This window comes from Pleurodeles waltl, chromosome 4_1, assembly GCF_031143425.1.
Source record: "Pleurodeles waltl isolate 20211129_DDA chromosome 4_1, aPleWal1.hap1.20221129, whole genome shotgun sequence".
Taxonomy (NCBI): domain Eukaryota; kingdom Metazoa; phylum Chordata; class Amphibia; order Caudata; family Salamandridae; genus Pleurodeles; species Pleurodeles waltl.
This window is the reverse complement of record NC_090442.1, coordinates 195,223,003-195,248,041: the sequence shown is the minus strand read 5'-3', so window position 1 is coordinate 195,248,041 and position 25,039 is coordinate 195,223,003. Positions and strand designations below refer to the sequence as shown.

At 45.1% G+C, this 25,039-nt stretch overlaps 1 protein-coding gene across 1 annotated transcript in view; it reads right to left on the bottom strand.

Moving 5' to 3' along the window:
• CACNA2D4 (calcium voltage-gated channel auxiliary subunit alpha2delta 4) overlaps positions 1 to 25,039 on the bottom strand; it is an 861,469-nt gene that overhangs the window by 576,336 nt on the left and 260,094 nt on the right. Inside the window, exons 6-7 of the mRNA XM_069228087.1 lie at positions 6,413 to 6,544; positions 4,328 to 4,388 (exon numbers count right to left, since the gene is read on the bottom strand). Of these exons, the coding sequence (XP_069084188.1) occupies positions 4,328 to 4,388; positions 6,413 to 6,544 (193 nt within the window). The remainder of the gene's footprint in view (positions 1 to 4,327; positions 4,389 to 6,412; positions 6,545 to 25,039) is intronic.

The following is a 25,039-nucleotide window of genomic DNA, read 5'->3' as shown; positions in this document are numbered from 1 at the left end:
TCGATTTTTTTTAAGAATACAACCTCTCTAATAAGCCGTTTCATTTGGGGAGGGAAAACCCCCCGTATAAGTGGTGCGAAATTACACTCATCCTCCCTAAAAGGTGGCCTTAGACTCCCACACCTGGAAACTTACTGGATAGCACAACAATTATCTCACTCGACCTCCATGATATCTGAGAAAGATAAGATACCTATATGGGTCAAATTGGAACAACATTTATTGAAAACTACCACTTCTTTGGCGATTTATTATACTAAAAGTCCTAAATTCTCCCCATCCTCCAATCCAATGATATATTCATCCCAATTAGCATGGCAAAAAGCACATAAAATTATAAACTGTAATGTCCATATACATTTAAATGCTCCGTTATGGAATAACTCAGCGATTATATTTAAAGGAAAAGAGCTAAATTGGTTTATCTGGAAAAAATTTAAAGTCAACAACATATCAGACTTATATAATCAAAACAATTCTTTGAAATCATTTACACAACTTCAAGAAACACATCGACTCCCGACCTCACAACTTCATATCTATATACTACTAACATCGATTTTAAACACTATAACATCCTTGAATTCAGACCTTTTGATTCACTCATCCATTGCACGCCATATTTATATATGGAGAAATTTTAAAGGCACGGTATCTGGCCTGTATTCTTTACTAATTGATAAATCTTTTTCAGATAATACATCCAAAGACCTACAATCTTGGTGGTCTACACGACTTAACATTACCTATACAGATAAAGATTGGGCTAAACTTTTAGAGAATTATAATAAAGGGATTCGTGATGCAAGGATGAAACTTAATTACTTCAAAATTTTACACAGATGGCATTGGTCACCTTCGAAACTCTACTCTGCTAAACTTAGTAATGATTCCAATTGCTGGAGATGTGACCAAACCAATTGTGATATCGTTCACATCCTATGGAACTGTACTGCACTCCAACCATTCTGGATACAAATATCACAATATTTAAGGAAAGTATTGCCCAATATCTCCCCACAATCACCTCGCCTATTTTTACTACATGATACCCAAGGTCTAGGTACACTTTCCTCACATCTATATAGATGGCTTTCTACTGCAATTAGTGTAGCCAAAGTTAATATATTGCGTTTTTGGAAATCTAATGTTTTACCATCTACTCAAATGTGGTTAAAGGATATGTTTGATATTGCACAGTTTGAAAGAATGCTATATAAATTAAACGATAACTTACAACAATTTGACCAAATATGGAATGTATTCTTGACTAGCTAATATTTTCACTTCTCTTGTGTATTTCTTTAAATGTTCAATAATTCACAAACAATATCTCATGCCATTATTATATTTTCAACATTATTGACAATAATTTTTTTCTATTTCTTCTCTAGTTAGGTTGTAGATAAGTGTAACTTTGTAATAATATATTTTATCATTTTGACATAATATATATTTGCTTATTATTTGTCTGTCAGGAATATCAGATATAATATAATTAACAATGTTTTATTTATGGAAAATATCTAAACATCTCACTGTACACTGGAATCTCTTTTATGTGAATCTAAGTTCTTTCTTTATCTTTTTGTACAATCTATAATTATTTGTTCACTTATAAAAGTTTAATAAAGAATTGAAAAAAAAAAAAGAAAAAAAAAAAGGAATACGAAATAAACTGAAACCGAGTTTTCTGGTGAAAAAAAAAAAAAAAAAAAGAGAACGACTGGAAATGTAATTTGATGAAAGCGGTTGTAAATATCACTGTAAAACAGATGCCTGCCCAATGAGACGTGGTCTGCACGGAGACTGGAATAATGTATTAATGATAACTGGTAATGAGGACTTTAATGAATAGACACAGAACGGAAGGTGGCTGTGGGCCAGGAAAAACCTTTAATTCTGACCCTGCAGAGTAGAGGTAACCTGGGTTAATGTGGGCAGCGTGTGTGACATAGCATTCTGCATCCTGGGCAAAGGAGATCTGCATTTTAGATCAAATGATAAGCTGCGTGCACAGGACAGCCAAGGAAACAATTAGATATCTGCAAAAATATTTTCAGTGGTGTGATCTTCTTGTTAAAAGTACCAGTGTAACTTCTAAGCCACCCCTCAAAGAAACCTGCAGTTGGGTACAGAACACGACAATATTAACTTGGCTGGCAGTTCAGGGCAGCAGCAGTTCAGTGCCACAAGCTGGACTCCTCTGCAGCCCTGAAAGCAGAATGATGGAGAGAGTCACATCTTTCTAAGCCAAAGTGACTTCTGGTAAAAGTAATAACGAATGACACTGCTGCCTTTAACATAAACCTCATAAATGCTTTCTATACAAACATACATGTATTTCGGGTATTTGATAAATGTGAACCTGGTCCTTGGTGTAAGTTGGGGGGATAAATAACTGAAACACTTTGCACTGTGGAGTGTCGACGAGCATCATGACAGTAATTGTCACGATAGGTCAGTAACTAGCATAATACATAAGAAGTGCAATCCTTCTCTAAAGGGTGATCTTTCCCAAAGTGAGTCCTGTCGAGCTAAAAGGCACAGCAGCCACATAGTTCTACCTAACATTCATTGGACACTGTAAATCTATTCTAATAACCAATGAAAACTGTGGAAAGTCGAGCTGGAGAAAAACCCTTAAATCCATTGCACCAGGCAAAGGCTTTGCCATTTGCAGGATTTTCTCAAATGCAGTGTTCAGAGCACCTTTGCATTCTTGCATTATTTGATCTGGTACCTGCTGGTTTCCCATTCAGCTCTGAATTGTGTAACACACTTTGATTTCGGCATGGTTAGATTGCACGGTAACACTTTACATTCATGGCAGAAAAAAACGTAGGCAGATTTGTGTTGTGTAGATTAATTGGAAGCCAAAGTGAATTAAACTTGTAAATTGTTGTGATTGAGACGTTATATCTTTTCTTTAATAAAGTACCAAGTGCTCTGATTCTAGATTGCCGGAGGCAAGTTTATGCATTTCATCAAAGTGTACATTGTTTTATTGTATGGTATCTGGTTTATGCCACGCTGAAGTAGCAAGAGACAGACCACGCCGCTTCATTAGTTAGTGAGGGAGCTTGAAGGCAAATGCACTCTCCTCCTATGCGGGCTCCTTCCATCCGGCTCCATCACTTCTAGGTTCCCGCGACACCACTGCCCTGTTAGTGAGTCAGTTGCTCAGCATGCGGGTGCAAGTGTCCTCTGTACACTGGGGTTACCGTCACACCGCCTTTTAGCAGAGAATGTTACACAGCGCAGAATGAGCGTGGTCAGGCTACGTGGGTAAGTCAAGACTAGATCTGCACCAGCAGAAAAAATGACATTCCCCATAGCACTGCAGCCATCCCAGAACTCTAGGATTCAGGAGCTCTCACAAAGCCAGGGTGAGTTTGATCCACTCAGACTTTCAACATGATGCTCACTCTCATTTGTGAGTGTCCTCATCCTGGTCGGGTAAGATGGAAATTAAATTGGGCTATTTAAAGGCGACCTAGTATGATGTTTGACACTTCTCAGTTCTTGCCATGGGTGCATCACAGCAATATCTAACCCACCAGATTAGGTTTTAGGGACATTCTCAGAGAGTAAGAGATTACTTTTAACCTTTCATGCGTACTAAGGAGTAATTTGGAGTTTGTTGACCTGGACGCGGTATGACCCTGGCGGTGGAAGTATTGTCTTTGCCAGCCCAACCGCAGCGGGGTCACTGAATCATGAATTTAACAACATTTCTGCATTTTTTCCTATGAAGCTGCTTCTATATCCACAAAGGGAGTCGCTGCTGTGAAGATAACTGGCGGCGTGGCATACCCAAGCTTGGACTTTGCATTTGGAAAAAAGCAGGAACGTCCTGAAGTGCTGGGAGTATTTTCCCACCACGTAGAGGGCATCTGGGACTGGCGCCCACGGCTGCTCCAAATAGGATAATGTCTCTAACGCAATGCAGATGTTGTGTGCACTCAATGGTTGTTCTAGAAGCAGGACTTGGAGCGGCTGCACTGTCCTGCGAACCAACATCTCCCGCATTGTGAGGTGGGTGATGCAGAAGGTGGGACAGTTGTTAAAAATGTGCGGCTGTCCTGTTACCGCCCACCTCTAACTGAGACCCCAAACCTCTAAAGCATGGAGAAGATTCTGTTCACAGTTTGCAACAACTGAAAAGCATCTGCTGATCACTCTTCTGTGTGTTCTCCCTCATGCAGTAAAGGGCGGTGACAAAAACAGATGGCAATGTTATGGATTAAAAGGATGAATAAAAACAAACATATCCCCCGAGTGATGCAGGGTAACATAATGAGAAAGAAATAACCAGAAAACTCACCAGCCTCTGTTCCTGCAGTCAAATGAGATTACCCCGTTGTCGTCAGGCACCCATTTGATACCTAAAAATACATTGATGGGGATAAAATATATATTATGTAGCTAAATCATGCGTCTACACCTCTTCATTTTATTTTTTAATTATTGGTATACGTTTTTGCCAAGTGGGGTGTCAAAAGAACTGCACAGAGAGAGAATTAAAGGAGAGAGAGATGGAATGAGAATTTTAAGAGTCAGAATCAGAGAGGGAGGGATGAGAATGTGGTAGACAGAGAAGGTGATCAAGAGTGAGACATTGAGGAAATGGTGGAGAGAACAAAAGAATGGGAGAGATACAAAGAAAGTAGCAGAGCACAGCGAAAGAATATGAAGGGTAGAAAAGGACCAAACAGGAGGAAGAGACAGGCAGAAAAACAAGAGGACAGAAAAACAAGGGGAGAAACAGAGTCAGAGAGGTAGAGTGAGACCAAAATTTTATAATGAGCTCCTTCAACATTATCAGCATCTCCTACATTAGTTCTAATAATATAGTGTCAGTGATTGTCATTGAGTTGTTACAATGGTAAACTATGGTTAAACAATGACGACCAATGAAAGACTATGGTTTGCCTGTGTTTGGCAGTTCTTTTGACCTTCATCTGCCATTTAACTTACAACAACTTACAACAAATCCACTTCCTCATGATTCCTACCAATGACATCCATAACCAGTCTTCGATAAAAATGGGTCAACGTCTTACAAGGAGTTTATTTTTAGTGGCACATGATTTCTTTTTAAGAAATACATTTGTTTTGCATTTAATGATCCAATAAGTGCAGCTGCTGTACAACAGCAGTGAAGGAGGCAAAACTCAGGAGGCCACAATAGATGCAATCCAATAACTGTACAACGTAAGCAAAGAAAGAGATGAACATTAGACAGCGCGGTACACAGCAGATAGGCGACCTCGCAGAATGAATTGAACTGGTACATTTGTCTACCATGACCAGCTTTTTTTATCAATGCAAATTGAACTCACATCCTCGGATTCTAGAGATATTGGTAAGAAAAACTGAGCTAATAAAAGAAATCAAGGAAGTTAGACGTAAATTAAAATGGTAGGATAAAGAATTTTAAAGGCGATCCCTTTGCAGTGAGTTAATGGAAGTAAGAATGGGAAACATGGATAGAGTCCCATGTGACATTTGATTTTAATGAGACTGAGTGGTAATGGGATGCACACTTTGCTGAATCCAAAGGTGTCTTCTGTCTGAAATTGTTTTCACATAAAGATGCTAATCCTGGCTCACAGAATGACACAGCTGCTAAGGAGACATCACAATGATAGATAATTCACGGGAACTGGATAAGGATCTCATGACAGCAGAAATCCAAGAGGCGGTTTTTGCACTGGAATTCAAGGAATATCCAGGGTCTGATGGCATGAAGATATGAAGGATATGATGACATGGATGAATCTGATGTCACAGGAAGTCCCTGGGATGGGAGGATCTCCATCTTTATCCATGCCGTCCGATGAATGTATTATCATGAATGTTTGTGATTGGCACACTAGAACCAAAGCACCAACTTTGCTGTTTTTCCCTAGTTTTTCTCCTTTCTCTCCTCATTATTCTTCCTATCCCAACTCCATTTTTAACCACCTTTTTCTTGCCCTTCTTCAAAGTAATTAATACCTCTCCACGACTGTTCTAGACCTGACTTGTTCTGCATTACTGTTCTTTCTCCTGGCACACTGCTGATCTAGACTGCACGCCACTCTTTCACTGTAGAGTATGGGATGAACTGCATAACATTTACACAGTGTCACATACAGGTTTGTTGTGAAAGACAAATTTTAGGTGCCTCTAACCAGATTATGAATGCAACGTAATCATTTTTGCCCACACTAGTTGGAATATATACCTAGCGGTAACACTGCCAATGAGTTGTCTTCAACAACGGTATCACCTCATCATGTACTTAGATAGAGCAACATTATTCCAAGAAGTGGCAGGCGAGAGGACATCTCTTGTACGTATTATCTGAAAGCTACACGTTATAGTTAACTGCAGGCTCACTATTTGTTGCACGAAGCATCCATACCTGGATAGAGGCGAAAGAAGCCAGTTGAGCTGCCGAAGTATTGCCAAGTTAATGTTGGGTCCTTTTGGAAGTTCTCCACAAACACAGGGTTTAAGGCCTCAGACATGTAAACTCCATTAAGAATATCAGGGTCTATCCAAAAAAAGAGATAAGAGAAAGAGATGATACAAAAAGAAACAAAGGTCTGTTCAATTATACAGCAAACAGAGGTGCCTCTACAATTAAATGTGTGGCCAAAAACGAGATTCAACCATTGCTATGTGAGGTAGAGCATGTATCAGTGGCGGCCCGTCCTTTAGGGCGGAGGGGCCACGCCCCCCCACCTTTCGCCCCCATGAAGAGTGTCTGTCAGGCTGAACAAAGGTCAGCCTGACAGACACTCTTCATGTTCAGGTCAGGCAGCCAGGAGCAGACATGCGTGATTTGCGCAGACTCCTGGCTGCCTGAGCTGAACCTTGCTGGGCTGAGGAGATCACAGCTCCAATGGGTGTGACCTCCTCAGCTCAGCAAAGGTGCCTCAAGGCCCTCCCCTGGGTGAAGAGGAAAGCGTCACCAATTGACACTCTCCCTGGGTGCTTCAGTTTAAGCCCTGAAGTGCCCAGGGCGAGTGTCAATCAGTGACACTTCATCACAGAGTGGGGTGGGGTCAGCAGTCTCACTGACCCAATCCCACTCTGACGAGGCTGGGACTGCTGCCTTCCCTCATTGGCTGACCTTATGTCAGCCAATGAGGGAAGGCAGCAGTCCCAACCCTCCTGGGACCTGGAGGCCAAAGGTAAGTGTGTGTGTGTGTATGTGTGTGATGTTTCAAATTGAATGTTTGGTGCGTGCGTGCATGTTTGAATGGTATGAATGTTGTTAATGGATGTGCTTGCGTTCGTGTATGAAAGAATGAGTGTGTGTGATGTTTTAAAATGAATGTTTGGTGCGTGCATGTTTGAATGGTATGAGTGTTGTTAATGGATGTGCGTGCGTGCGTGTGTGTCTGTGTGTGAAAGAATGAGTGTGTGTGTGGGTAGGAGGCTGGCATGGTTTGTAGTGGTACCAAGGGGTACTTACACTCTGCACCAGGTCCAGTTATCCCTTATTAGTGTAGAAGAGGTGTCCAGCAGCTTAGGCTGATAGAAAATGGTAGCTTAGCAGAGCAGCTTAGGCTGAACTAGGAGACATGCAAAGCTCCCACTATACCACTGTTGTCATATACACAATATCATAAGAAAACACAATACACAGATATACTAAAAATAAAGGTACTTTATTTTTGTGACAATATGCCAAAAGTATCTCAGTGAGTACCCTCAGTATGAGGATAGCAAATATACACAAGATATATGTACACAATACCAAAATTATGCAGTAATAGCAATAGAAAACAGTGCAAGCAATGTATAGTCACAATAGATTGCAATGGGAGCACATAGGTACAGGGGCAACACAAACCATATACTCCAAAAGTGGAATGCGAACCACGAATGGACCCCAAACCTATGTGAGCTTGTAGAGGGTCACTGGGACTGTAAGAAAACAGTGAGGATTAGAAAAATAGCCCACCCTAGACCCTGAAAAGTGGGCGCAAGGTGCACCTAAGTTCCCCAGAGAGCACAGAAGTCGTGATAGGGGAATTCTACAAGGAAGACAAACACCAGCAATGCAACAACGATGGATTTCCAGACGAGAGGACCTGTGGAACAAGGGGACCAAGTCCAAGAGTCACGATCAAGTCGGGAGTAAGCAGATGCCCAGGAAATGGCAGCTGTGGGTGCAAAGAAGCTGCCACCGGATGGTAGAAGCTGTGGATTCTGCAAGAACGAAGAGGACTAGGAACTTCCCCTTTGGAGGATGGATGTCCCACGTCATGAAGAAGCTTGCAGAGGTGTTTCCGTGCAAAAAGACCGCAAACAAGCCTTGTTAGCTGCAAGGTTCGCGGTTAGGGTTTTTGGATGCTGCTGTGGCCCAGGAGGGACCAGGATGTCGCCAATTGCGTGAGGAGATAGAGGGGGCACCCAGCAAGACAAGGAGCCCACTCAGAAGCAGGCAGCACTCACAGGAGTGCCGGAACAAGCACTACGAAGAAGAGTGAACCGGAGCTCACCCGAAGTCACAAAAGAAGGTCCCACGACGCCGGAGGACAACTCAGGAAGTCGTGCACTGCAGGTTAGAGTGTCGGGGACCCAGGCTTGGCTGTGCACAAAGGAAATCCTGCAAGAGTGCACAGGAGCCGGAGCAGCTGCAAATCACGCGGTACCCAGCAATGCAGTCTGGCGTGGGGAGGCAAAGACTTACCTCCACCAAACCTGGACTGAAGAGTCGCTGGACTGTGGGAGTCACTTGGACAGAGTTGCTGAGTTCCAGGGACCACGCTCGTCGTGCTGAGAGGGGACCCAGAGGACCGGTGATGCAGTTCTTTGGTGCCTGCGGTTGCAGGGGGAAGATTCCGTCGACCCACGGGAGATTTCTTCGGAGCTTCTAGTGCAGAGAGGAGGCAGACTACCCCCACAGCATGCACCACCAGGAAAACAGTCGAGAAGGCGGCAGGATCAACAATACAAGGTTGCAGTAGTCGTCTTTGCTACTTTGTTGCGGTTTTGCAGGCTTCCAGCGCGGTCAGCAGTCGATTCCTTGGCAGAAGGTGAAGAGAGAGATGCAGAGGAACTCTGATGAGCTCTTGCATTCGTTATCTAAAGAATTCCCCAAAGCAGAGACCCTAAATAGCCAGAAAAGGAGGTTTGGCTACCTAGGAAGGAGGATAGGCTAGCAACACAGGTAAGAGCCTATCAGAAGGAGTCTCAGACGTCACCTGCTGGCCCTGGCCACTCAGAGCAGTCCAGTGTGCCAGCAGCACCTCTGTTTCCAAGATGGCAGAGGTCTGGAGCACACTGGAGGAGCTCTGGGCACCGCCCAGGGGAGGTGCAGGTCAGGGGAGTGGTCACTCCCCTTTCCTTTGTCCAGTTTCGCGCCAGAGCAGGGCTGGGGGATCCCTGAACCGGTGTAGACTGGCTTATGCAGAGATGGGCACCATCTGTGCCCATCAAAGCATTTCCAGAGGCTGGGGGAGGCTACTCCTCCCCAGCCCTGACACCTTTTTCCAAAGGGAGAGGGTGTAACACCCTCTCTCTGAGGAAGTCCTTTGTTCTGCCTTCCTGGGCCAAGCCTGGCTGGACCCCAGGAGGGCAGAAACCTGTCTGAGGGGTTGGCAGCAGCAGCAGCTGCAGTGAAACCCTGGGAAAGGCAGTTTGGCAGTACCGGGTTTGTGCTAGAGACCCGGGGGATCATGGGATTGTCTCACCAATGCCAGGATAGCATTGGGGGAGCAATTCCATGATCTTAGACATGTTACATGGCCATGTTCGGAGTTACCATTGTGAAGCTATACATAGGTAGTGACCTATGTATAGTGCACGCGTGTAATGGTGTCCCCGCACTCACAAAGTCCGGGGAATTTGCCCTGAACAATGTGGGGGCACCTTGGCTAGTGCCAGGGTGCCCACACACTAAGTAACTTAGCACCCAACCTTTACCAGGTAAAGGTTAGACATATAGGTGACTTATAAGTTACTTAAGTGCAGTGGTAAATGGCTGTGAAATAACGTGGACGTTATTTCACTCAGGCTGCAGTGGCAGGCCTATGTAAGAATTGTCAGAGCTCCCTATGGGTGGCAAAAGAAATTCTGCAGCCCATAGGGATCTCCTGGAACCCCAATACCCTGGGTACCTCAGTACCATATACTAGGGAATTATAAGGGTGTTCCAGTATGCCAATGTAAATTGGTGAAATTGGTCACTAGCCTGTTAGTGACAATTTGGAAAGAAATGAGAGAGCATAACCACTGAGGTTCTGGTTAGCAGAGCCTCAGTGAGACAGTTAGTCATCACACAGGTAACACATACAGGACACACTTATGAGCACTGGGGCCCTGGCTGGCAGGGTCCCAGTGACACATACAACTAAAATAACATATATACAGTGAAATATGGGGGTAACATGCCAGGCAAGATGGTACTTTCCTACAGTGTGTGTGTGTGTGCCCTGCCCGCCCCCCTCCCTCCTAAAGCTGCCGGCCGCCACTGGCATGTATGAAGCATGAATAACTGGGACTATAAACCCGACAAGATCCCACAGAAAATTAAACATCTTGCATTTGAGGAGGTCCATGGACAGTCGCGTCTGGCAAAGTAGTGAGGCGGGGGAATAAAAGAAAACAAAATAAATAAATAAAAACTTACCTTAAGCGCCGCCACTCTCCAGCCCAGTACAGGCACAGGCTCCCAGCCTGCCCTGCGGCCAATAATGACGCTGCTCAGAGTAGTGTCATGATTGACTGGAGCGCCCTGGCTGGGTGCTCCAAGGGACACTAGGAGCCTGGGTCTGCTCTCTCCAATCTGACAACACAGTGCCGGGTTGGAGAGAGCCCTTGTGCGCCTGTGTGTTTGGCCCACCCGAGATGGCCGGCCAAACATACATGGGCACTCCCCTCAGTGCTCGTCACCCCATTGGCCCCGCCCCTCTAAAAAATAAAATGATCATAAAAAACATAATTTATTATCCCTTTATTTTTAAAGGTTTGCAGCTGCTGCTGCTGCTGGTGGGGAGGGATCATGGGGGTGACACTCCTCCACCATAGCGGAAGAGCAGCACCTGTCCGTGGATATGTTATGAGTAGTGTATCTATATTAGCATAGAGTTAGAAGTCAATAATAACCTTAAAAGTAAAAAATACTTTGAGTGCATTCATTTCCCAAAGCATAATAAAATTCACTTCACACATCAGATATAAACCAATGGGCGTTTAAAAAACTGCATTTTCAAATATAACCTTTTGGCATATGCAGTGAATTGGTTTCGGAATGGCTTCTCCGGCAGTCTTGCGCTAGGCTTGTAGCTCCAGCCTGACTTTATCACACACTGTCCATTAGCAAATTAGGCTGCAACTGACACTGACTGCACTTTTTTATTATAAACAAAAACTCGCGCCCCCGCCATGAACAGTTTTTTTTACTGAATAATTTGACTGCTAAAGTTTTATTTATATTTTTAATGCCATTATAGAAGTTGTGATGAGTGCTGTAATATCTAGGGTAATTAGCGGTGCATGGCAAGGGTATGAGTTATAGTTAACTTAGGGCACGAGTTATAGTTATTTGAAAGATCTCTAACTATAACTGCTGAATGTCTATGGTTTTGTACGAGTAAATTCAGAACCTAGCTATAACGTCCCTGTAACCTTTGGTATTTTTAGTGAATTTCTAAAGCTTTTTATATTCTATTTCCTAACTATAACGCCCCTGTAACAATTGTTTTTTTCAGTGATTTTCTGCACTTTTTAAACGTAAAGTAATTTTCATTACTATACGTTAATCCAACCGCTGAAGGCTGTGAATGGCAATGGTTGGCTGAAGGGCCTGCAGCCAACCTCTATAACCACCCAATCCTGCACTGCGCAAGGCCGTTCTCCGTACGCAGCAGGGGATGCTCACAGGGCCTGGCCTGCAGGCAGTCCCTGCGGCCAACCCCTATAACAACCTAACCCTTCATGGCCACTCCTCCCCAGGTTATTCTCTGCCCTAGGGACCCCTTTCGCTGGGGCCCAGCCAAAGTATTTCATTTTTTTGGGGAGAGGCACCCCCCTGCCCAATCTCAGACCCCCATCCCCAGGGGCCTGACATAAATATTTAATTTATTTGTGAGTGGAGAGGGTCGTGCACCCACTCACCAGGCCAATTTTGACCCCATGGACCCCATCCCACGGGGCCCGGCCAATACAATGCAATGCCACTGGCGTAGTTTACAGAGTCACATGGACCACCAGGTACAGTACCTTAGCAAAATGTGTGGAAAATAGGTTGGTGCATGGAGTCTGGAAGCGAGGCGTTGCTGGATCCGATGCGGTGTCGGATCTGTTGTTACGGGGCGAAGGAGTGGAGGTGTCACAAAGAGACGTCGGGTCCTTGCTGCAGAGCAGTGGAGGTGAAGTGGAGTTGGTTGTGAGGAGTCGGTCCTTTGGCACCTGCAGCAAAGTCGAAGTCCGGCAAAGTCAAGATGCTGTGGGGCTTCCACACGGGGTCGTGATCCCGGTACGAGGTCCCAGGAGCTGCGACGGAGCCGGGTTCATGAACGTCGGGCATACGACACTCAAACTCACAAGTTCGTGTGGACATCAGTGACGTTGGGCCTAAGTGACAGTGGAGTCGTTGTGCCTCGGTGAGGTCCATGGATCCAGGTGCGGCCGGCGGTGCGGGTTTCATGCAGCGGCGTCTTTAGTGAAGTCGCACTGAGTCGTACGGTGTCGTTTCACAGGATTTACCAGAAATTCACTTCCAGGGGCCCAGGATTGGAATGGCACCCTCTCTCTGGCAAGCAAGAGTCCAGAGTATGCAGACTCAGAGACTGGTTGGGGAAGCCTTTGCTGTCCCTGATGCTTCAAAAACAGGAGGCAAGCTCAGTCCAAGCCCCTGGAGATACCGCTCAAGCAGGAATGCACAACAAAGTCCAGTCTTTGTCCTCTTTCACAGGTAGAAGTAGCAACTGCAGGATAGCCAAACAAAGCACAGTTGCAGGCGGGGGCAGCACTTCTCAGCTCTTCAGCTCTTCTCCTGGCAGAAGTTCCTCTTGAATCCTTGAAGTAATCTAAAGTCTGGGGTTTGGGGTCCAATACATAAACCCCTTTCTGTCTTCGAAATTGCCCAGCTTCAAAGAAAAGTCCCTGTTGTTTACAGGATCCTGCCTTGCCCAGTCCTGGCTCCAGATACACACCAGGGGGTTGGAGACGTCTTTGAATGAGGACAGGCACAGCCCTTTCAGGTGTAAGTGACCACTCCTGCCTCCAGCCTAGCCCAGGTGGCCCATCAGGATATGCAGGTTACACCCCAGCACCCTTTGTGTCACTGTCTAGTGGAGATGCACAGACAGCCCAACTGTCAGTCTGACCCAGACAAGGAATCCCAAAACAGGCAGAGTCACAGAATGGTTTAAGCAAGAAAATGTCCACTTTCTCAAAGTGGCATTTTCAAACTAACACTCTAAAAAAAACCTTCACTAAAAGATGTAAATTGTGAGTTCAGAGACCCCAAACTCCACATTTCTACCTGCTCTCGAAGGGAAACTGCACTTTAAGGAGATTTCAAGGCAGCCCCCATGTTAACCTGTGAGAGAGATAGGCCTTGCAACAGTGCAAACCGAATTTGGCAGTATTTCACTGTTATGACATGTAAAAACACCAGAGCATGCCCTACCTTTAATATACACTGCACCCAGCCCATGGGGCTACCTAGGCCCTACCTTAGGGGTGCCTTACATGTGTAAAAAGGGAAGGTTTGGGCTTGGCAAGTGGGTGCACTTGCCAAGTCGAATTGGCAGTTTAAAACTGCACACACAGACACTGCAGTGGCAGGTCTGAGCCATGTTTAGAGGGCTACTCATGTGGGTGGCACAATCGGTGCTGCAGGCCCACTAGTAGCATTTGATTAACAGACCCTAGGCACCTCTAGTGCTCTTTACTAGGGACTTACTAGTAAATCAAATATGCCAATTATGGAAAAGCTAATTACACATACAATTTCACATAGGGAGCACTTGCACTTTAGCACTGGTTAGCAGTGGTAAATGCAGAGAGTAACGAAAACAGTAAAAACAGTCCAGCACACAGCAATAACCTGGGAAGTAGAGGCAAAAAGTTATGAGAGACCACGCCAAGGATGCCAGGTCTAACAATATATATATATATATTCACACATTCACCTAAAAAATAATGCTTAATACAGTTAAAATGCAGTTATGGTTATGTTATGGTTATGAATTAAAACTGAATAACTACTGACATTTGCAAATTATGTATAGGAGCACAATCCATAACTCACACAACAGCCATGCAAACCATAACTTGTACACTAAATGTAATGCTAATGATCTCACCCACTAAGAAACAGATGCATGTACAATTTGTTATAGATGAGGTTACATATCATATTACCTTTGCTACTTTGACAGAGGTGACTATGAATGTAGTATCATTAATTGGTTTGATTGATATGTTGCACTTTAATCACATTAGCTTGCAAAGCTTCTGTTGATATTCATTGATATTAATATAGTGAGGCTATTAGCATTGCATTTGGTGTGTGAGTTATGGTTTGCATGGCTGTTGTGCAAACTATGGACTGTGTTCCTAACCATAACTTTAAAATGTCAATGGTGTTTTGGATGAATTTGTAGTAATACAGGGAATAACATTTTTCTTTTTGTGTTTTTTGAGGATTTGTGAATCCAATGTTGGATTGCCAAATCCTGAGACCCAAGAGGGTGGGACTTAGGAAGGGCCCAGAATTTGTGATATCAGCATAGGATTCACAAATCCTGTGAAAAAACATTTTTGGTTTGCTAATTACGTTTTTGTGACCTCGAATATGGCCTGGAAGACAGGGTAGGTCCTCCCAGCTAGACCCCTTATACACTTTTTCTTTTTCTGAATACTGTGCTCGATGCATTATGCTGGGTAACAGCATGCAGAACAGACCTCCATTTAGGGCACAGTAGATTCAGGATTCTGCAGGTGCATTTGCATGTCCGCAGTGGGCGACCTGAGAAAAAGCTTTGCAGTCCAATGATTTGCCTTTAGTTTTTTTATTTTGATTTACAAATCTTCTGTGGATTCACAAATCTGAGAGGATCTACAAATTAATAATTAAGATAGCTTTAAAATGTAACCTCTTCATGTCCAGTTGAAACACTTTTTAAATGTTAATTTCTTAATAATTACTTAACTGATTCACGCCAAGCCAAGTAAAGGCACTTCCCTGAGTAAAGTTGTGTTTACAAGCCAAGTTTGGTGTAATTCCGTTCACATGTTTTTTCTGCATCAAGGTGAAGGTGGGAGTTAAAATGGGAAATGTTATCTTTGGGACACTCCCCTGATTTTAGGCCCGCCCTTGACGGATCTGCAGGGACAATGTCAAAAAGAATCTAAACTTGATTTACTCTTTCTGGAAGGTTTCTTGCAGATTAGTAAAGGGGCAGCAAAGGTAATAAGAAAACAAAGAATGTTTTTATAGCGGAAACACTTCCTAGACTCTTCCCTCCTTTGACGCATCCCAAACCTTATTTTACTACTATGATCTGCCTAATAACCCTTTCTAGACTTGTATCTCCTCTATACCTCTTTTGACACACCCCAAACCTTGTCTAATATAAACTCCCAAATAACACTATCTAGACTCTTCCCTCTTCTATTGCCCCTTTATCCTGTTCAATAAAACCAAGGCTCACATGTCCACCGCTAAAATTAACAATTTATATTTCCTTATACTAATCCACCACTAATCCTTTGGATACCAGAGTAAAATGCTACTCGCCAAAAGGCGCTTTAGCACCTCGTCAGGGCTAGTAAGCGCTATATATATATATATGTATATATGTACAATTACAATATATAGCAATGACCATTTTGGTTATTAACCTCTTTGTGGTTGATTAACATGCCTGTAAATATTAACACAAGCACAGCAGCTCGCTACCCTGCCCCGCCTCCCGCTTCCTAGAGATCAATGCAGAACGTTCTAACCATTTAGCTATAGCAATTTTTCCTTCTAAAGAAGTATTACTGAAATACAAAAGCTTAAGTTCTTAAGTTTATTGATTGATCAAAATAAATAGTTTCAACATCACACAGTAAAAGAAAAACATATTGATCCGATTTATTTAAAAAACACTGCTTTTTAAAAACACAACAAGCTTTTCTTGTGTTTCCTTGTTGGAGCAGTTAAACGTGACTTGATCCCTCAAATACTGGTCAAGAGGTACCTCGAATTGCCACCATGATTCTGAATGCAGCCACAACTCTTGACAGTCTCCTGAACCTTCTGTCTGTGTTTACAGAACCTGTGCCTATCAGCAATGATGCTTGTTGATAGGCACAGGTTCTACGCTGCCTTCTGCATTCGTACCATCTGCCAGACTCATGTTTCAAGGATAACTTCTGGCAAAGGGCCAAATATTCTTTTGCATTCCCTAGGCTCTTCCATCTTCCCTCTTCCCTCTTACCTGGCTACCAAGAGTGCTGTAATTTATGATGTCAATGACTCAGCTAGTACCAATAATCTAGAGCATATAGCCCCCATCTAAGCTGCAGCCTGACAACACTGTCCCCCTTTGCTATTCTGTAGTCACTGAGTGAGCTCCAGTTCAGTGACTGGCCACGCTCCATCGACAGCTGGGCCTAATTAATATACCTTTGTTACATTAGCTTCAACTGCAATTGGCTGAAAAATGTTATCGCTTCTGAATCACCCACTGTTGTGTCCACATTAAGCCTATACGCATGTGTCTCTTCATCTTTGTTCTTTTTCTCATATTGTTTAATTAGTCTCCTTGTATATCCATGGGAGGTGTCCCACAAACCAAGCCAATGCAACCACCCCATGTATCAGTGGCAAGTGGATACATGTTATAAAGAAATACATTCCTGCCGTCTGCCAGAGGATGTGATAGCAACCCTCCTTTGTGGTCCGGTTTTTACATACAGGATATGTGTGTCAAGTGCTCACCCATGGCTCTGAGTGAAAATGCAAACATTCGCTGTAATCAAATGATGCCTTATGCCCTTGCTAGTGGATCTGACAGCAATTTTCCTTCGACGTTGAAGTTCTGACATTTGGTATATCTATGTCCAATTGCTACAGCCCACGCTTACCCATCACTACTGAAAGAGATAAATGTATATACATAATCATGCCATGTTAGGAAATAACAACAGAGGATGCAACCATCTTTTGTGGTTCAAGTTTTAACTTGCTGTTAGGTGTGCCTAATGCAATCAGGAAGCATATAATATACTGTATCATGGAACTGCCACTGCCACATGCGCATGTGAGTATTTGACACCTTTGCTCGTGGACGTGATAGCAACTCTCCATTGAGGCTTGCAAAAGGAGATGATTGGGGTCCAACCTGCAGGTTAAGCTCCAGGTCCCACCATAGAATTGACCTACCTCGGCGGATGCTGGTCCTTGGTGGATCAGTTTTCAGCTGGCGTGATGTGAGGTCACGTGCGAGGGCTCTTGTGTGGCTCACATCTTGGTCAGTTGCCACTGTGGCAACTACCTGTTGGCTGATTGCTCTCTACCTACAACTAATAAAATCTAGATCACTTTATTGTTAATTGTAATCCTCTATAGTACAAGTCAACCTGTACAATGGTCGTTGCCGACCTTTCGATGCGCACCCCAATTCTTTAAAGATGTTACATTTTGTACCACTGTGTAAATGGCTTGTATCTCAATAAAGACTTTTGAAATAGAAATAAATCCCTTATCTGTATAAGGGTTTCACGAGCTTCTCGAGAGTGGAAAGGGGAACCCTAGGGTACAATCCTAGTTCCCTATGTCCCCTTTCTCGCTGCACCCCTATGGGGGGGAGGAGTGGGGAGGTTTTCTGGCATTGGGATGCTAGACTACTCCACCGCCTTTCAACTAAGCTTGAGGGGACCTGGCCTTTCTGCTCTGTCTGAACTGTTTTTATTGCAGCAGAACCAAGGCCGAGTTGCATATGGCTATTTCCGGTCCCAGGTGGGATGGTGGAAGAACAAACTATAGGCTGGGATGCAGCACCATGACGTCAGTTTGACAAACGTCACAAAAAAACAGGGGAAGGCCATGCTAACTTCAAGTAGGAAAAGGTACGTATAAAACTCAAATATCCTACATAAATTACACATGCCATTTACATCCTCTATGTGTCAAAGGCTTTGCTACATCTCACTAATCTTGCTTGGTAAATTAAAAAATACGTAGAAGTCCAACCTGGATCAACCCCAGGAAGCTTCATTAAAGAGAATGTGAATTAATTTGAAAGCCAGATACAATAATATGATGATGAACTGGCACCATGCTTCGTTCTCATTTCCTTGCTGCCTGTTGCGCCCACGGCGCTTAGTCATGGTTTAATGGCTGTTTGCTGTGCCGGCGCTCACACGACGACCTCTCGCGAGGACTCGGGGATTCACGCTGAGTGACAGTAGCAATGCTGCCCCGGGGTTCTTCAGCAAAGGAAGGTGTCTGTCAGGCGTCACATATATACTATTGTTCTTACGTTAGGCCATCGAGTGTTCCCTGAAATCACTGAAGAAACCTAAACAACTTGCCCTCTAAGCTCTGTTGTGAAATTACTAGCAGTAGTGAGTCCAATAGGTCCGGCGTTTCAGTCTTTTAGCTTTGTCAGTGCTTGTTTTCTCTAGTCATGCTTTTTGCAAAGGTTTATTTCTGGGGAAGCTGCCAGACCCTTATCAATCCCCCCCCCAAAAAAAACAACTGCTAAAAGGAAAATTATTTTTGGACTAAAAAATCACTCATTGCCATAGTAGTCTTTGCACTGAAGGGAACTACTTTTCGTGCGGATGCGCTCTTTGTAAATGGGAAGAATGCTGTTACTCACAGCGATGTCAGCCAAAGTCTGAAATGACGTGACCTACTGCCTCATTCTATATGTGGAGTATGAGGAAAAAACGTGAATGATGTGATAACAGACCAATAGGCGAGGGCTGGCAGAAAGTCCCTATTTTAGTCAAATCAGAGGTCTTGGCTAACACCAGACCTAAACAGGGAGTCGCTTCTGTCAAATTTAAGGTCAGGGGCCTCATGTAACAAAGGGCTTTGTTCCATACTGTAGCTATGGGTAAAATGACTTAATACTCATGGTCACTGATATATCAGTTCATATATTGCAATTGTGGTACTAAACCCTGACCTGAAAAGAACAGACAAATTTTGCTGCATAGAGATGACACCTGTGAACATGGACTACATTTTAAGTGTGAATCGCTTACACGGATGACAGTGTTTCATTGTTGCATCTTGGCCTCAAAACCAGTCAGATTCTGCTTAGCATGAGAGGACGTAAATTGTAGAGTGGGGTGCCCACAGTAGATCCAAGAGGATGGATCCATGTCATAAGCTAGGGTAAGTTATGCAAATGAGTTTCTTCTAGATTGATTGTATGTACATTTATCTTGTAGGGATAACCAGTAAATCTTGCATGGCCAAGCCCTCCTGGATCTCCTTCTTGTAGCGGGCGCCCCTTAAGACTAAAATGTTAGTGACTTAGGAAGTTTACTGTTAGAGTGAAATAAGCAGTTTTGGTTTCTGTGAGCAGACAGTAAATATATGTATGATTTAATTCCCTCATATTCTTTTTTTTCCAAGGACAGAATACTGAAAAAACAATAGTCTGATTTAGTGTTTGGCTGGCGGACTTTGTATCCAACATTGTTGCAGAATTTTTTTTGCCTGCCAAGGAAGATGCAGAAAATCAGTCATCCTATTACAAAGTGTGTCTGTCAGGATGGGAACTATTTATCAAACAGAGAAGCTGTATCTTAAAAAGAAAACCAACACTGGGGACAAGACCTCTGGTGGAAAAGCCATTGCAGTCACTGCTGGAGTAATTTGTGCCACCAAAGGTGGGCGCTGGATGCGTATCCAGGGCAGTCTTTCACAGAGCTAGCGGCCTAATTTAGAGCTTGACGGTGTTACCACCAAGCTGCATCAGCAGCGGACTCCAGAAGATTGTCATGTCGACGGTGTTCGGCATGCCATAGTTATATGTTACAGTCTGGCAAGCAGAGGACTGGTGATGGATTTCTGACGGAGGGAGACATCGGTGGGACCCAATGGACTTCATACAATGGCAGGGGCTATGGAATAGAAGTAAGTACTGTACCTTAGCCATAAGTGTCCACTTACACAACACTCTGCACAACACACCACATACACACCATCATCCTTTGCAATTCCAACACAACACAATTCGTACATGCTGAAAACACATATTGACCTACATCCATGACACAACACACACACACCATTGACACTGCACACACACACACACACAACCCAACCACAACAACCAACACAACTACACACTCAGCTACACAAACTCACACACAAGCACAACTACACATATCACAACAATATCTGCCACACAACAGAAACACTCACCTGAATGTGTCACAACATACACAACAACATCAATCACACATGCGAGTGACACACATACACGCACAAACACATCACCCACTCTAGCTCCCTCCACCTCAACCAACCAATCCACACACACACACACACACACACACATACACACACACACACATAATGACTCACGTACACAACAGATAGCACAAACCTACTAGTACAGGTTCCTTTGCAATGCGCACACATGGCACCTTTGTTAGGTGTGAGTGTACCATCATTGTGGTGCCAGCATTCATTTGGCAATGAATGATAACACCACAATGGCAGTTGTGTATGTGTGCAATATGTATTGTGTATCAGTGTGTCCCCATCCATGTCCGACCCACTTGTGTCCCCAACAGATGAATGTCACAGTGATTTAAGAAAATTACTGTGATGTATATGCCTGCAGTCGTCCCGACCTCCTGGCAAATACCCACTCAACATACCCTGGCAATGCGGCATCCCTACCTGCGAGTCCGGCGATGGGAGGGTCGTGTTTTCTCCACGGCATGGTGGCAGCAGTGACAGGAGTGTCCAGTCATAGATGGAGGTGGAATGGGGAAAAACAGTGAGTTCTCACCTCCTTTTTTTCCCAATTAACCAACTCAGAAGTGGAGGGCAGAACGCCACTTTTTTCTTAGCGGTAAGGCACACCCAAATGTGTATGGCGGGAAGGGTGTCTGTGTTCCTGCCGGCATCCACTTTTCTCTCTCCCGCCATCGACACGGGTGGTGTTTCTTTGTGTAGTCGGCGGTTTGAATGCAGGCTTTCGGCTATGGGACCACCAACATCTAAATACGGCAGGTGGACCGTCACGGCAGCAGGCGGGTTTTCAGTTGAAAAGTCAACAGCGGGACTGTTACCATCAACATCTAAATCAGGCCCCAATCTATCAATTATGGTTCTGGATAAACACTTTCAGTAGCTGATCTGCCAGCATATCTGAGGAGTAGACTCCGGACCTTGGAGAGCAGACAACGTCTACCCCGGGGGCATTACTCAATACATTCATACCACTGCCCATAGTTTGCCAAATCAAGACCAAATGGCTTTTTGTCTCTGATGTTTCTGGAAATTGAGACTAACAAAGTGAAAGGCCACTTTCCAATTTGTTATTCCTAGCTTGCTCTTCTAGCCCCTAAACATGAGTTAATTGGAGTCTTGTGGAATAAAAATTAGGCTCCCCTCCTTCAGCAACGAGTATAATGTGAAGTATAAAAAAGTTGTCAGCTGCCCCATGATTGCTCACACTACACACCACAATCTGAAAGTAGGAGCTAATCCAATTCAATGGAAAACTGGTCTGTGTCAGTCTGGACCACTACGATAAGTTCTGGGTGTCCAAAAACAGCATTATGTTCGCTACAAAGATGGCTGCCCTCGACTTCCTCTGTTTCTCAGCAAAATATCCATTTATGTGTGTGGTAAGGCAGTTAATCCCATCTTCATCGCCAAATGTTGTAAGGCAGTTAAAGAACAATATCCTCCATGAAATCATCTTGGTATGACTTTATTAAGGATATGACTACAGGTGGCCAAGATGGCGGCCAAGTTGGACGTTCAGTGAATAGCTCCATCACAGGTCCTAACATTATCCTGTCCAATCTTGCCCATCCGGCGCCTGTGTCGCTTGCTGTGTCTACTAGACTCTAAGCTGCACTGGAGGTTGCGGCATTAGCCATGGTGAGTGGAGATTGCGGGAGGCGGCACGCAAAAGAGGAAGGAGGTGCAGGCCCGGAGGCGCGGCCTACATTGGACAGTGGTGCTTGCGCCTGGCCGGGCATCAGCGCCTCTGCCAAGCACTGGAGGAGTTGTGTCGTGATCCGCGGGCGGGAACGACGAGACTTACTGCCCAACTGCACTGGAGCATACGTGCCCCGGCACAAAGGTGAGCCCGGGGGAAGAAAGATGGGCCGGGACACGCTTCCCCGTCTGTACCCGAGGGCTTAACTGGAGGCATCCGCAGCGCATGAGGGAGATGGGGGGCCCAGCGCTGTGGGCTGGTGGAAGATGGGAGCCGCTGCTTGGGCAATCCTGCCACAACGCATTGGAAAGACAGAGGGGTGAAGGCAAAACAGAAGAGGGAATTGTAGGCCCAGAGGCGCAGCGTACCTTGCAGCGTGGCGCTTGTGCCTGGCTGGGCATCGGCGCATCGGCCCGACGCCGGAGGAGCTGCGATGCCACCAACTGTGAGACATGTGTGCCCCATCGCAGAGGTAAGCCTGAGGGAGGAGTGACGGCCTGGGACGCGATTCCCTGCCTGGTCCTGGGCGCGGGATGGGGGGCTTTGCAGGGCACAGGGGCAACAGGAAGACCCAAAGCTGTGGAATAGCGGCGGTGGCCCCTGCTGCTCGGGCACTCCTGCTGCCAGGCACTGGAAAGACTGTGGGGTGACAACTGTGGATGACGCGTTTGAGTGCGCTGGCACCACAAAGCAGCAAACACCCATGCAGTGGCAGCCTGGTGTCCTTGCACGTTCCCTGCCTGCGCTGATGGGCTATGATTGCCAGCACTGGAGCATCCAGTGTGCACCAAAAGCCTCTTGACCTGGATAGCTTGCTTCATGCCTAATCCTACCCTACCTGAAGGTTGATCAAAGGACTGACTACCTCCGATGGAACCCTGAACCTGAATGTTTCATTTCATCACTCACTGCACATCGAGTCATACTGCAGGAATTATGTGGTTCAACATGTGCCCCCGAGTGTACGATTGGCATGCAGGCGCGTTAATAGCTACTGGTGTACTTAAACAATGATGTGTACTCTGTGAACTGCTACTAACAGCGGGAACTCTGGTGGGACTGGAAGCGTGCTGGCTGCGCAATTTGAATCATGCTGTAAGCCTTGAGCTCCACTACAGGCATCATAACTGAAGGTGCCATACTCAACCGGATCTCCAAAAAATTGTGCCCGGAGAGCCCGTAATATTGATCTAGACTGTTGATACGCTTGACCCCTCACCAGTGACACTTAAGTTAGCCACACACTGTATAGCAGTAGCTAGTGCCCCTCCAAGTGGCTGTCCGTGTGCCGAGCGCATACCGTAACATGATGGTGAAACCTAAACTCTCCAAACCTCCACCACAAGATGGCCCAGATCAACCTCACTTTCCATTACCCTCGGTGGACACTATGTCAACATTGAATCTGGTGAAATCCACGCTCCTTGCGCACTCCTCTCAGTTCGAGAGAATACTGCGAGCCATTCAGGAAACTAAAAGCTCGCAGGAACACAGAATTGATTCGGTCTCTCAAGATGTAAACCTCCTCCGCGCTGACCACCACAAACTAGCAGATAGAGTGAAGAAGACTGAGACCTCCCTGGGCGTCGTGAGGCCCACCGTCAAAGAATTGTAGATCCAGATGAAACAGCTTAGAACAGAAGTGGCAATTCTACACTGCAGAGTGGAGGATGCGGAAGATCGCTCCCCCAGGAATAATGTCTGCTTTCTGGGCATTCCTGAAAAAGCAGAAATTCAATGCATGGAACTCTTCATAGAGAACTGGTTGCTAGACAATGTACTGACCGGTAAGGTTTCAAAACTCTTCTCAACTGAACGCGCACACAGGATCTCAGGCAGGGCTCCCCCGCCTTGTGCCCCTCCTTGCCCACTAATTGCAAACTTCCTAAATTACAGTGACCGTGACTTGATTTTACAATGCTTCCAAGCACAGGGCCTATGGATTTTTGAGAACTCCAGTGTCACAGCCTATCTGGACTTTACAGCAGAGGTGCAACGACAGCAGGGCTCTTATATGAAAGTAAAGCAACGTCTCAGGGAATTAAACATTAAATATGCATTGTTGCTACCCGCCAGGCTCTGGGTGGTAGACGGAGAGAAGACTCTCATCTTTTCCACCCCTGAGGATGCGTGGACCTGGATACATGCCAAGGGTCTCGTTCCACAGTCGCTAGGGGACAACGAAGCGGGTGAGTGTCTATTACCTACCACACGTCGCCGGAATGGAATGCGACTCAAGCCCACTAAAATTCAGGCACCGAAGGAAAGGGCCAAAGCTCTAGAGGAGACTACGCAATATGCTGTGAATGCCTTTGCAGCACTCAGGAAGAGGCACCATTCTTACTCAGGTTTGGATATAGGGAGCTCCCACACCACCTTATTGAGCATGACTAAAGGCCCAGTTGTCACAACTCACACTGCAGATGATCTGTGACCACTACACGCCACACCAACCGTGATGCCAAATCACACCACTAGGGCATAATGCAGGGTGGAGTATCCCTGTAGTGTCCGGGGGATCGGAGATGAGGAGCCAGGAGATATACACCCGTGAGCTACAAATGGTTCTCCCTTAGCTCTCACACAGGACCCAGTGCTCTTTCCCACTAGTGCAGAGCCGGATGTGGACTTACTAGGGCCACGGCCTAGGGACACGCCTTTTGTTGGAATTCCATGCCCGAGCTATGTTATCCACATGGATAGGTTTTGCCTCTAAACATTATTCGATAAGTATGTGCTGCAATTTTGGGTATTGTGGAGCTATAGGCATCGACCAACCACCTGAGTGGTTACTGTTTATTGTCAACTTGTTAGTTCAGACTGTTTTATTTTCGCAGAAGATGGGTGGAGGGATGCAGACGAGGGCGGAAGCTGTGCACCGGGGA